This window comes from Argentina silus, assembly GCF_951799395.1.
Source record: "Argentina silus genome assembly, chromosome: 17".
NCBI classification, from domain to species: Eukaryota; Metazoa; Chordata; class Actinopteri; order Argentiniformes; family Argentinidae; genus Argentina; species Argentina silus.
Window position 1 is genome coordinate 9023354 of NC_139671.1, and position 12316 is coordinate 9035669.

The 12316-nt window shown below is 44.6% G+C and overlaps 1 protein-coding gene across 6 annotated transcripts in view; it reads right to left on the reverse strand.

The window, feature by feature from the left end:
• The window catches only part of arid1b (AT-rich interactive domain 1B), a 45997-nt gene extending 33951 nt beyond the window's left edge, over nt 1-12046 (reverse strand). For 4 of the 6 annotated variants that reach the window (XM_083689033.1, XM_083689034.1, XM_083689031.1 and 1 more), the window contains exons 1-3: nt 10478-12046; nt 6343-6534; nt 2288-2473 (exon numbers count right to left, since the gene is read on the reverse strand). In XM_083689033.1, the coding sequence (XP_083545159.1) occupies nt 2288-2473; nt 6343-6534; nt 10478-11758 (1659 nt within the window). In that variant the 5' untranslated portion in view covers nt 11759-12046. The remainder of the gene's footprint in view (nt 1-2287; nt 2474-6342; nt 6535-10477) is intronic. The other 2 variants (XM_083689035.1, XM_083689032.1) reach the window with 1 other exon arrangement.
• Nucleotides 12047-12316: the final 270 nt, after the last annotated feature.

Genomic DNA, 12316 nt, shown 5'->3' on the forward strand with positions numbered 1-12316 from the left:
ATGAGCAGTCACATGGTACAAAGTATAATACACACATTTCGTAATTCCCCAAAGCAGCCACCCTCTGGGGGTTCGAGAGCATGCGTGTCAGCAAACAACCTTTTCATTGTTTAAATCATGCCTGTTTCACATGCCATACTTTGCGTCCCTCCCTATAAGGATTAGCCTCTGACGTGTTTGTTTGGCTGGTGAATGCTCGGCATTTTACGTCACACTGTAATCGACGTACAAGGCTGTATAAGGCTTTTTATATAAACGAGACACCAAGGCATTCTAATGGATTGTTTGAGAAAATGCTTACGCTGTACATTAAGTTGCCTCATTACCTGTGTGGCAATACTGTAATTAAACGAGTAACAACATGCTGTTACATAGTCCATCGGGATTACTTTGTAATTGCGGTTCCTTATTCTTCTGTGAAATAACCCAAACTGGTTAACTCCATTTACCTTAGAACTCAACTGCTATCCAAAAAGATCAAAAAGTTATGAGACAGGTATGGGGCAACTTCACAAAGTTAACACAATACTCTTCAAGTTGAGGGAAAACGCTTCAAGTTGTGGTCTGTGAGGGAGTGCTGTTACCATAGAGACGCAGACAATGAGTTGGGCTGCCAGCCTCAGTTCATGTCTCAGACAGTTAACAACAGGCTTCACCCAGGCGAACAGGGGAGAGAAAAGCTAGTCTGAGAGACGACGCTAAGGCCAAAATCATCCTTCCTGCAGAGTGAAATGCGACCTCCAGTCTAGCTCCATCACTGCTGATAAAAGGCTCCTTGGCTCTTCTGAAAGCTGCATTAATATTCTCAGTGAAATGCTGGGCTTGGACCTTGGTTGGCAGTCAGGGAGGATTTTTCCTACTCCCTCAGCAGAGACTGTTCCCCACAAAGACAAGTCATAACAGGGAGGCTAAAGTAACACAACACACTCAATGAAAAGCCATGTCTGAGAGGAGAGGGTCTTTCTTCCTTTTCTACAGGCAAACACACCCCTTTTTTCCCTGAGTGTAAGCTGGCTCATTGTATCTCTGAAACAACACACACACACAAAGCTAATTAAGCCCTTCAAGAGAGAGGAGATAGACTGAGACACAGGGGAAATGGAGCTCGGCGCGAGCTAGCGCTGTGCTTCGTCACTTACACACAGGGTTGGACACTTTGATTGAGGTTAGTGTCTGCTGAAACACTGTCCCAATAGGGCGAGAAGCTACCTCGTCTTGTTTGGTGGCCCCACCGCCCACAAGTTCAGTATCGTTAGTAGCTGAGTTTCATCATTACAACTCCCACTGACACAGGAACACTGGTCTAACAAGCACAGCGGCAGCCATCTTTGGTTGACTGCTCTGAGACTGCAACAGTCTTTCATTTTACCTCTTTATTCCCCTATCCTGCCTGTCAAAAACTGTGGGAGAAGACGCACAAGGTAAAAATTGGAAATGTTATTTTCCATTCTATCTTGTTGTCATCTAAGAGAAAATGAAAATAACACAGTTAGGGGTGTGGGAATAAACAGAAGCTTAGCAATATGAGGAGCGCGGCTGCTGTGCGCTCTCTTCAGATATTACACCAAAACCCCTGAGAATTTTACACAAGGTCAATTTCTCATTACTCCAGCAAGCGCCACTATGCACTTCTCTCGCTGTGTATTTCTCCGAGTGTGTCTTTCACCAAATGAGCCCCAGGTATTACACAATGGGTCAGGGTTTTCCCTTAATCCAAGGACTCCCCTGCAGGTAACTCCACCACTGCTGAATACAAATGACTGTGGCTGACCTGCCTCACCCCCGTAAATATGAGCTGCCAAATCGCTGACTCAATAAACAGCCACTGAGGCTGGACTTCATTAAAGCCACTGGCCTTTATGGGACGGGGAGGCAGATGGCACAGATAGCTGCAACTTTAATCTCATGGGAACTCTACCTTCAAGTATTCGATTTTTCTAAATTGATCTTTTCTTTTCTTTTCTCTCTCTAGAATAAATAAAGGCCGCCCAGGTACATTGGCTAATAAGTGAAGAGGTATAATCCCTGTGAGAGTGGGAGTCACACTACAAATAAAGCTTTAAAAATAAACCTCATCTCTCCAAATAAAAATGTCAAAGTGATGACTGAACTTCCTGTGCGTGTATGTTTAGGGGGTGAATAGTGCTTTGGCTCCACTAAGCCACACCTGCGGCTTCTCTGGACATGAAACGACAGATAATTGGTTCTGAGACTTCCTCCCAAACTGCTGACCATGCTGGGGGCCGTGTTCTTCGAGAGCAGCGCTTCGTGGGGGTTGTAGTCTTACCTGCTGCGGTGGTGGACGTGGCTGCATGTAGGGGTGCTGTGTGGGTGCTGCAGACTGCTGCTGGGGTGGGCTGAAGTACGGGGGCTGGCCCTGCTGGCAGTATGCGCCCATGCCCTGCTGTGGCTGTTGTTGTTGCTGCTGCTGCTGTTGCTGCTGCTGCTGCTGCCCATACTGAGCTGCCATCTGCTGAGAGATGATAGTGACATCGTCAGATATTACGTACTCAGCACACCTACTATGGCCTTCAATCTCAACTGTTACCATCTTCTCAAAAGTTCAATTCTACAGTTTACGAATTGATGAAAATGTATTATTTGATGAATTAAACCCACAATGACTATGGTGCATAACGCATTTAGACTCTTAAGTGCTTTACCATTCCTCCATTGACTAATCGTGTGGTGTGAAGAGATGAGTTTGACTCTGGGGGGGTAAGCTCCAGCCTCACAGGGCCCTAATGGTTGTGTCGACATCATTAATACACACTGATTCTCCCTCCACTCAGTGCAAGCTGTCGTTTGTAACAATCTTACGCAACATGTTTTGGGGAACAGCTGCTATTGGCAAATCCGTCTGCCTCATCTGGAGTCACTTACATTAGGCAGCGTGTCCAAGTTTTAAAACAATACACCACCAGCAGTGAGGATAAGAATGCTGCTTTTAATCGATTTACAAAATCATCAGTGCGTCAAGATCTGGGAATATAACAGAATAGGGATCCTGCAATAAGAGGTAGATCAAGCTTTATTTTGTATTACCCTATGAGTTTTGGTCAAGGCTTTCCCATCTACGAGCCAAATCAAGGAACTCCTACCTTTTTTTTATTATTATTTTAAAAAAAATATATATAAGTCACACATTACAGACTAGCCAAACACTTTTAGAACAATCTACGCAATACCGCTCTGAGTTATTCCCATGTTAATCTCGGAATCTCTTTTTCGCTATTGAGATTCGGAGGGCGCAGGAAGTAAAAAGTTGGGGCTGGCAAGTCTCAAACCCCCCTCTAAAGTCTTTGGCTCACAATGCCGCTCCCGTTCTGCCCTGCTGTAAGTTTGATGTTAACAACAACGACTTGCACAAAATGAAAAACATGCAGTTAGCTGAATATGTTTTCAATGTCATCACTCGCAGGTGAGCAGTGTGCATTCCAACCATTACTCAACCCATCTCTACTCATCGAAGGGATCAGTGGTGCTGGTAAAATTCTGACTTGGTGAGACTATTCCCAAGTCAACCTATGGATGTATTGGTTCCCTCTGTAAAAAAAAAATTGCTATGCACATGTTTATGAATGAACTCCACAGCCCTCCTCTCTGGGTCGATAAGAGCGCAGGCGTGATTCAAGGAATTGCAGAGAGAGAGAGAGAGAAGGAAGACGCTGAAGCTACATATGAAACACATTTCTGGGAATACAGCCGTCTTACAATCCAATAACTGTGTGCATCACCCAACCAGTCGACAGCTCCTTAAGCCCTGAAGGCGGAGAGTCTGTTTTTCCACACATGAGCTCATCACTGTGGAACTGAAGACACGGATGTCTGCGAGTCTAACCTCCCCTCTCGCTCCTCTCACCGCCTGTGTTTACAGGCCTCGGCCAGACCAAGAGCACCTCAATGACATATCAGCACCGTCGCTGAGAGACGGAGGGAGAAGTCACGTCCACCTCTCTCTGCAAGAGTCCGTCTTGCATTAAAACCGGTCCAAGCCACACATCAGATAACAACTTGTGATCAATATGTATACAGCTAAACCCCTAGGTTCATGCCCGCTATCACTGCAGCTGCCGTAATCAGGTAGGCTACTACCTCAGCCTTCTGCAGGTCTGAACATTGAGCTTTTCAATGACCAGCAACAACCAACTGTTAGCTTGAAAAGATACAATACCTGGCCTTACCCCGTTTCAAAAGACTAACCCTGGCAACAGAGAGCTAGCTCTGTGCTGGGTTAAGCGGTGGCCTCCCCTTGCACTCTCCCTAGTGAAACCCCACACCTAAGGGGTGTGATAGCTTAATCCTCAAAATTATGTTGTGACTAGATCAAACTTAAGACACATCCTTCTTTCAAAACCACCTGGATGGAGACAGGGTACGGTCCAGCCGTAGGGTACACTTGGAACACATGCATCACAGTCTGCATGTTACTCATGTGTTATCGTTAGCTTCACCAACAATCCGAGTCGTGGAAGTTAATATAGGCTTACAGCACAATGTGCAGGTTTGCATGGGCTGTAATAGGATTTCACCTCAGTAAGACGCTTCCCAACCTCCGCAAAGAGCAAGGACTGATGATGCCAGGCAGAAATAGCAGGATCTGGGGGACAGACGCGCAGCGCGGAGGCAAGGCTGCATAATCGACGGAGGAAAATCCATTCCTAATTATCTTGAAATATTAAGGTTGATCTCTGAATGGCATCTCTTATATAGGCTGTCTGCTCCGCTAGCTCTCCTCTCCACTTGGCCGCGCTCTCTCCTTCCTCCCGTTCAGGGTGAGCCGTTTGGCCACTTGGAGCAGGAAACACAATCAATATCAACAGCACAGCGGGCCCCCTCTGGTATCTGACCAGTTGAAACATCCAATTTCAGGTAGAATCCGTGAGGTAATAAAGCAGGTGTCTCGGGGCCATCTGGGGCCTCTCGCAGATAAAAGTCATTACATGCTCCCCCTCTCTGAGATGGAAAAGCAAGCAGAGCTGACAACACTGACACAAAGAGCCCTCGGGTCAAACAGAAAAAGGCTGCCGACTTCTAATGATGTAATGATGCAATAGTACGTCGACGTTTTCCTTTGAGAATGCAATTTTCCGGTTATATTCAGGGTTGGTTCTGTATGAGTATATTGAGAACCCATTGGCATATGATGTTTCCGGGTGAGAATATAAACTCTCTCCAGAATTCTCTACCACCTCAACGGGAAAAAAAAGTGAGCAGGGACCGGTGCTGCTGCTAACATGGTGACGCGAGTCATGGACACAGTGAGACTGTTGTGATGTCATGCTGTATCACCACAATCAACTCCATCAGACTGCCAGGAAAAGGTCTGACAGACGGTGTGTGTGTGTGTGTGTGTGTGTGTGTGTGTGTGTGTGTGTGTGTGTGCGCCACATTGCTTTTTGGGCTGAAGTGGAGGGCATAGAAAGCAAGTATCCATTAACATCTAAATGGATTTTCATTAATATAATTTTCATGAGCATAGTGGAAGGATAAAAGAGGGAATGAAAGAAGACCTTTGTGAAACAGCAGCCAAAGCAGCAAAGCCCTGGGATTTAACTTCAATCAGGAGCACAATGACAACACATAAAAGAAGATACTGTGTGTGTGTGTGTGTGTGTGTGTGTGTGTGTGTGGACAATGCTGCTGGTGGGACCGAAGCCTTATTTACAATCACACAGCATACAGTAAGCAGCCTGGTCCCATGTGAGTGCCAGTCTGTCTCTGTAGGAGCATTAAACCCAAACCAGCAGTCTGGGGCTAAATATAGCTGTAGTGCTGTCTGAACCCAGAATAACCTGACCCAGCCCAGCCCGGCCCGGCCCGGCCCGGCCCACTCAGCTCTGACAGCCATGCAGCATGTTTACAGCTCTGTTACACACAGAACCAAGCACACATTCCCCTGCCATGGACATGATGAGGTGACAGGCATTTATTTTTCACTTGGAAGGTGATAATTTTTCAAAACCTTTAGCTCTGAAGAGCCCTTTCAACCACTGATGTCACTAGTGAAAGGGCATTCCAATGATGTTACTAGTAAGTCGGCTTGTGCCAGTATCAGAATTCTCAAAACGGTATACCTTCCTGCCAAAATACCTACTACACTGGTAATACCTTTAATTATTATTATTTATTTATTTATTTTTTAAACATTTCTAAAAGGGGCAGTGGCAAACAAGTGCACCCAGACTCTGAGTGCACCCAGCGTCAGAAGTTTTCCTCTGGTATTTTACAGCAGATTCGCAAGCTAAATTTAGTGGCCTATTCAATTAACAAAAGTAATCGCGGTAGTGTTCTGTCATGCGCTTGGCAGTGGTATAAATGCTCTTTAGATGAAGGACATACCTGTTGTTGAGGATACTGCATACCACTCATGGCCATCTGACCTCTCCCAGGCATTCCCACGGTGTAGCGGTGAGTGGAAGGTGATACGTATGGCTGGCCAGGGTATACCTGGCCCTGTTGCTGCGAATAAGGGTTGTTGCCCATGCTATAGAGCTGAGAGCGTTTCATCGTCATGGCATCCATTGGTGGCACCTAGGAGACAGAGATGGGATAATAAGTAAGTTGACAAGGACATGACAAGGCCTCTGCTATATACACACAGCTCCTACAGCAACGTGCAGAGACCTAGGCTACAGTATAGCCTAATAATATTAGTAGCATGTACTGGTAGGGAAACTAAATAAATGTGGTTGAATCTTGGCTGTCAAATTCAACACCCAAGTCCAGTTGTTATTTTCCCGGTCTTTTTCTGGTCTCCCCATCACCTCAAACAAGGCTTATCCACTGGCCTCAGGATGGTCAGCGGTCAGTAAAAATATCCAGGCTAATGTGACATCAACTGCTTTGGTAGTCAGGTTATTCTTAAGTGGCCCAGCTGTGCCAAAAAAAAAGAGAGAGAGAGCAATTCAAGCTAATATTCTCATGTCACTGCCAAGTTCAGGCCAATTGAAGCAGCACTTACAGAAAATGTGAGCAATCGAGAAAGCCTGGGAGGCCACTTTAAACGAGCAGTCTAAGTGTCAGCAGTCATGCCTGAGCACCCTGCGATTTTAACACATACACACTGGCAAGGGCGGGCACGCGCATGCACGCACACACACAAAATGACTTTTAAGAGAAGGTAGGGACGACTAGGCCTTTCGATGTGAAGGAAGCACAGATCTTTCAACCGCAGCTCAGAAAGGATTCTTATCACTACATCTTGTAGAAGATGTTGCACTATAATACAAACCATTTCCTAATTTTTATCACGCGTACTCTGAAGAACATTAAAAACAAAAGGAAACCCCCAAATACTTCCAGGAACACTGCCTGGTAAAAACAAATGGCTAACAGTCAAAAGAATACCTGGGGCTTACCAGGCAGCATCACTTTTGGAGAGCAGTTTAAATATCAACCCTATGCATTTAGGGCTCATCACACACACAAAGCTTCTAATGAGGTCAAAAACACAAGAATATTTTCCAGGTAACAGCAGTAAAAAAAATCTCTTTTGTGGGTACATTTTATGACTACTAAATGGTTTCAATCCTTTCATAAACACGAGGGCTTGTGGGTCCGTTCAGCCTCCCCACAAAATAAGATTGGAGTAAATAGCTTTAGAGCAAAGAATGACGGGAATTTTCTGTAGGAATGTTGGAGTGTAAATGGTTCAAGCTTGATTTCCTCCCTACAGGACACCAGCCAACAAGTTCACATTGAACTCAATCTAAGCCAGTCAAACACTGTCAAACTATGTCCTGAAATCTACCAGACTAAGATTGATGTGGAAGAGTGTCTATGCATGAGGCCAATCAGTGCTGAGAACTATCCTACCCATAAACCAGTGGAAGAAATTGCATGTGATGCATGTTCGAGGCCACCTCATCGGCATCCAGGTCATCATGAACTAGACCAGCCTGCGCACCAAAATTATTTACCATTAATAAATTGTCAACATTGCCACGTATCCATAAAACTTCCAACAAGCGCAGGGTCTGCAACAAACTCACCTGTGTCCAATAATAGCCAGCCACTGATAATATTGAAGCAAATAAGTGCCTATTAAACCCCAAGTCAAAATACATTGTTTACCGGTGTGTATTCTCTGTTGATATTACCAGATTATTGAAGCGAAGCATTTGATTCTGAACGACGGTTGTAACATTACCGGTATTCTACAGTCTGACAGCGGCAGCTGTGTGTGGAAACAATAATAAATTACCATATCTATCAAAGATGAATCTGGTTTAGACTGAGTTACTGGAGGCTAATAATGTTGGTGGACAGTTGTTCAGTATGGTATTTTCAGATCTGTCATATCCTGGGCTTGAGAAGCAGTTTGGAAACTGGGTGATCAAACAGAATAATTGCCAGCCTCCAACAATAGCATGTCTCTAATAGACTCTGGGAAGCGCTCTGTGAATAAAGCAAATAAACACCTGTGCTACTAACATAACTTTTACTGTATTACATTATGGAGCCTAATCACTAGATTATTTAATGGCAATTTCTGAAACAAAAGCCAGAATCACAAAGCTATTTCAGTGCGTCTCTCCCTAGTTCTTCTAATGCTCAAAGGTCCCTGTTCTCAAAGCCAGAATGAGAGCAAGCTGATAGAAAAACAGGACACGTCCTCTTTAATAAGCCTAATTTAAGATTCAATTACAATACCTCAGTGAAGATCATTGACTTCCAAATTAGACATTTTTACTATAGGCCTGTTAGTGATGAGAATCTCAGAATTGACTCATGGAGACACCAGGAATGAGAAAGTGAACATAGTTTTATTCAGACCTTATATAAGGCTATAGGACAAGAATTCTATATGAGGCCTGCAGTGGGTGGCTATGTATGCAACTTTCCGGCTTTTGGTTTCTACACCAAAAAAAATGTTTTTTTTTTGTTCGTTTTTTTAACAGATGTATGTGGTGTTTCAAGGTGTCACACCAGTCTCCCTTTTTGAGAAAAATGCTGCACAGGTCATGGATTGGGAAGGTTCAGATCCACCATACTCAGACATCTGTTCAGTTCATGTAGACACATGTGAGGTATATTCAGGGGACAGCATGGCAGAAGATGGTCTACTACCACTACCCAGGCTAAATGTGTGTGTGTGGGGGGGGGGTCTAATTTCCTGTTGAGGTATTTGGCTGATAGTGGAAACAGGCACATGGCTAATCTGCATGTGTAAAGGTCAGGGCTACAACACAGGGAGACTTAATGGTCTTCCTGCCAAATAAAATGGTATCTCGTCACAACACAAGCTAAATAAAAGAAGACATTGGATTGTGAAATATCTTTACACAATGTAAAGAAAGAGCAAAAGAACACAATGACACCTAGTCTGTCAGAGGGACAAGTTGATAGGTCGGTGGTCAGGTGGAGGATTTGCTATATCAAGTAGTTGGCTGTCAAGTTTAACCACAACCAAACTCAGAAGTGCCCATGGCCCACAAGCTGTCAGCCTCTTGCAAGGCCTCTCTTTCTCACTGTTGGTCTGAGTGGCTGTCAAATTAGTTCCAGGACACCCTAAAAGCCCGAGTATGGTGAATTCATTGCAATCAACAAACATGTTATGAGCTGACCACATACCCTATTTCGCATGAATAGACAACAATTAGCCTAACTACACACCTAGCTCTTGCTTTGACAACAGTCTGAACACATTTTCAGCAGCACGTTCAAGCTAACAAGCTGGCTAACGCTGGAACAGGGGTAAACTATGCTATGCAAGCTAGCTGGCTAACTCACGTTACATTAACTAATGGGGCTGGTGATAGCAACAATTTCAACAAAAAATGTAAACAAACATCACAACAGCACGTATTACTGCTGCACTAACTTGGTTAGCGGAAGTCTGAATGCTAAAGTTCCATGCCAGGTAAGCTAGCTAGCTACTAGCTAGCTACTCCTCCCTACACAGACACACACTTGTGAGCTGGTTAGCGAGTTTAGTAAGCCAACCCAAGTTCTATTGTAAAATATTTCAAATACATCATAAACTAAAGAAGATTACTAGACTGTTTAGCTAACTAGCTAGCTATGCGGGATCAGAGAGAGACTATTCTATAGATCACGATAGAGACCAGCGAGCTAATACAGAACAGGAACTGGTTCTGCCACATTGTGCGGTCCACCAAACTAGGCAGGCAGAAGTCACCTTGGACATAAATTGTAATGCAAGCTTCAAACCAGCTAGTTGTTGTAGCCAACGTAGCTGATCATTAAGAAAAAAATACTATTAGCAGTTGTCTATGCACATGTTTAACTGATAGCAAGGTAGTTGCTACAAGAGAAAGAGAATGTTCAATCTTGAACCAAGATATATTCAGAGAAGATCATACATACAGCACCGTCCACAACCGACCTAACGTGCTAACAACTGTTAGCTTAGCTGGCTGAGTCTGACAATTAAATTGCCTAAAGTTTGCTGTCTGGCAAGTACAGTTAGCAGAGTCACGGACAGTGACTAATATTAAATATTACTCTTTACCTGGGATCTGCCAGTTCCCTGTCCGTTGTTTCCGGGGCTCATTGCAGGGTGATTTCTTTGTTGTCCTCCCCAACCATGAGTAGCTGAACCATATTGAGAGCTCAAGTCTTTGGCCGGCCCCATGCTTGATTGTTGTTGTTGTTGTTGTTGTGCAGAGGGATTACTGTAATCTTGATAGCCACTGCCATACCCTCGCATCATAGGACTCGGAGATGTCAGCAGCTGATTTAGAGTTGGGGTAGCCCCCGATGGATGCTGCTGATTTTGTCCTGGAAATCTCTGAAATCCTCCTACATTTCCACCAGAAGCAGCAGCAGCCATGGCAGCTTTGCTATGATTAGCAGCAGCCGTGTTGCTGCCTGGACTCATCATGTTATTCCCCTGCCGCGAGGGACTCATCATGCCGTATCCACTATTACCGTAGCCTTGTCGGTAGTTCGGGTAGTGGTTGTACGGGGTATTTTGATAGCCTTCGTGAGAGTTCGGAGCTTGATCCATGCTGTTCTGTGCCGAATGCATTATCCCAGTCCCGGGGCTTTGTTGTCCGCCATGTTGATCAAAGCAAGGCCCTCCTCTTCCATTGCCATAATAACTATTAAACTCGGTAACGGAACTGTTCCCACTTTGGGACGGGTTGATGTTGTTATTAGTTGGTCCCAAACTGGCATTGCCATACCTGCTGTCCATCCGCTCCTCCGTTTTGCACGACTGGTCCTCTTTCTCACTTTTGTTCAGCAATTGCTGATGGCGTTCGACTTGATTACCTAAATTATTCTCTTTTCCTCCATGTTGACGATTCCCACTCTCTCCCTGTGTCGACTGCAGGTTGTTAATGTTGTTATGAATTTGGCGTTGATGATGCTGAATGAATTGATTGAATGGCTGCGACTGTTGCTGAGGAGGTGTGTGGTGGTGAGATGGAGGATCTCCGCCACCAACATTTTTCACTTTATGACTCCCAAGCATTCCCGTCTCCATGCTTGAAGTCATGCTAGAAATCGAAGTCGAAAAAGATGCCGATTGATCCCCACCCTCCCTCTCACGTGGATTCGAAATGTTGTTCACAGGAGAAGCTCGAGCTATGCTGGTCAGTTCATGGTGATGGCGATCTACATTATTCATAGAATGAAGAACGCTAGTCCCATCTCCCACCCCAAGCACGGCTCCAACATCAACTCCTCCAGACTTCCCAGACTTCAGATCTTGACTCGCGCTGCTTGCTAAATTCGACCTTTGTTTCTTACCATTTGACGTTGGGGCTGTTGCCACTTGTCCGGCCATGATCAAGTCCACATCTCCAGTAGGAATCCAGTCTAGCTAGCAAGCTAGCTAACAAGCTAATGAAAAAACTGCGAATGAAGAAAAGCAGAACATGAAAAAAGCCAACCAGCTAACGTTACGTTAGTGTTTAAGGAAAACAAGTGCTCAGTGGTTTTGAAGGACGCTACATCCATAGAACGTCGTAAGATACGATAGCGAGCTAGTGAAAGTTTTAAATATATCAGATATTTAACTTTTTCCCTTCCACGTATTGTCCACCATGAGCGAAACAGATTGACTGAGTACCGAGAGGGCTTGGTGGCTGATGATTTCCTGGTCGAGGCGGGGCAAGATTACGCAGAGCAGGGTACCTTTTCGATGAGGGGGCCAAGTTTTGACCAAACAAAATATCCCAATGCGAACCAAAAATAGTCATAAAGCAACAACAGACATATTGTCAAATTTTGCAATATTTAATGTATATAATGTTAATAATTAACCTGACGGAAATGCTACGGGCCTATTCGTAAATGTGTTTACTGTATATTCAATGTCTGTCTTCAGCTATTTTAAAGGCGC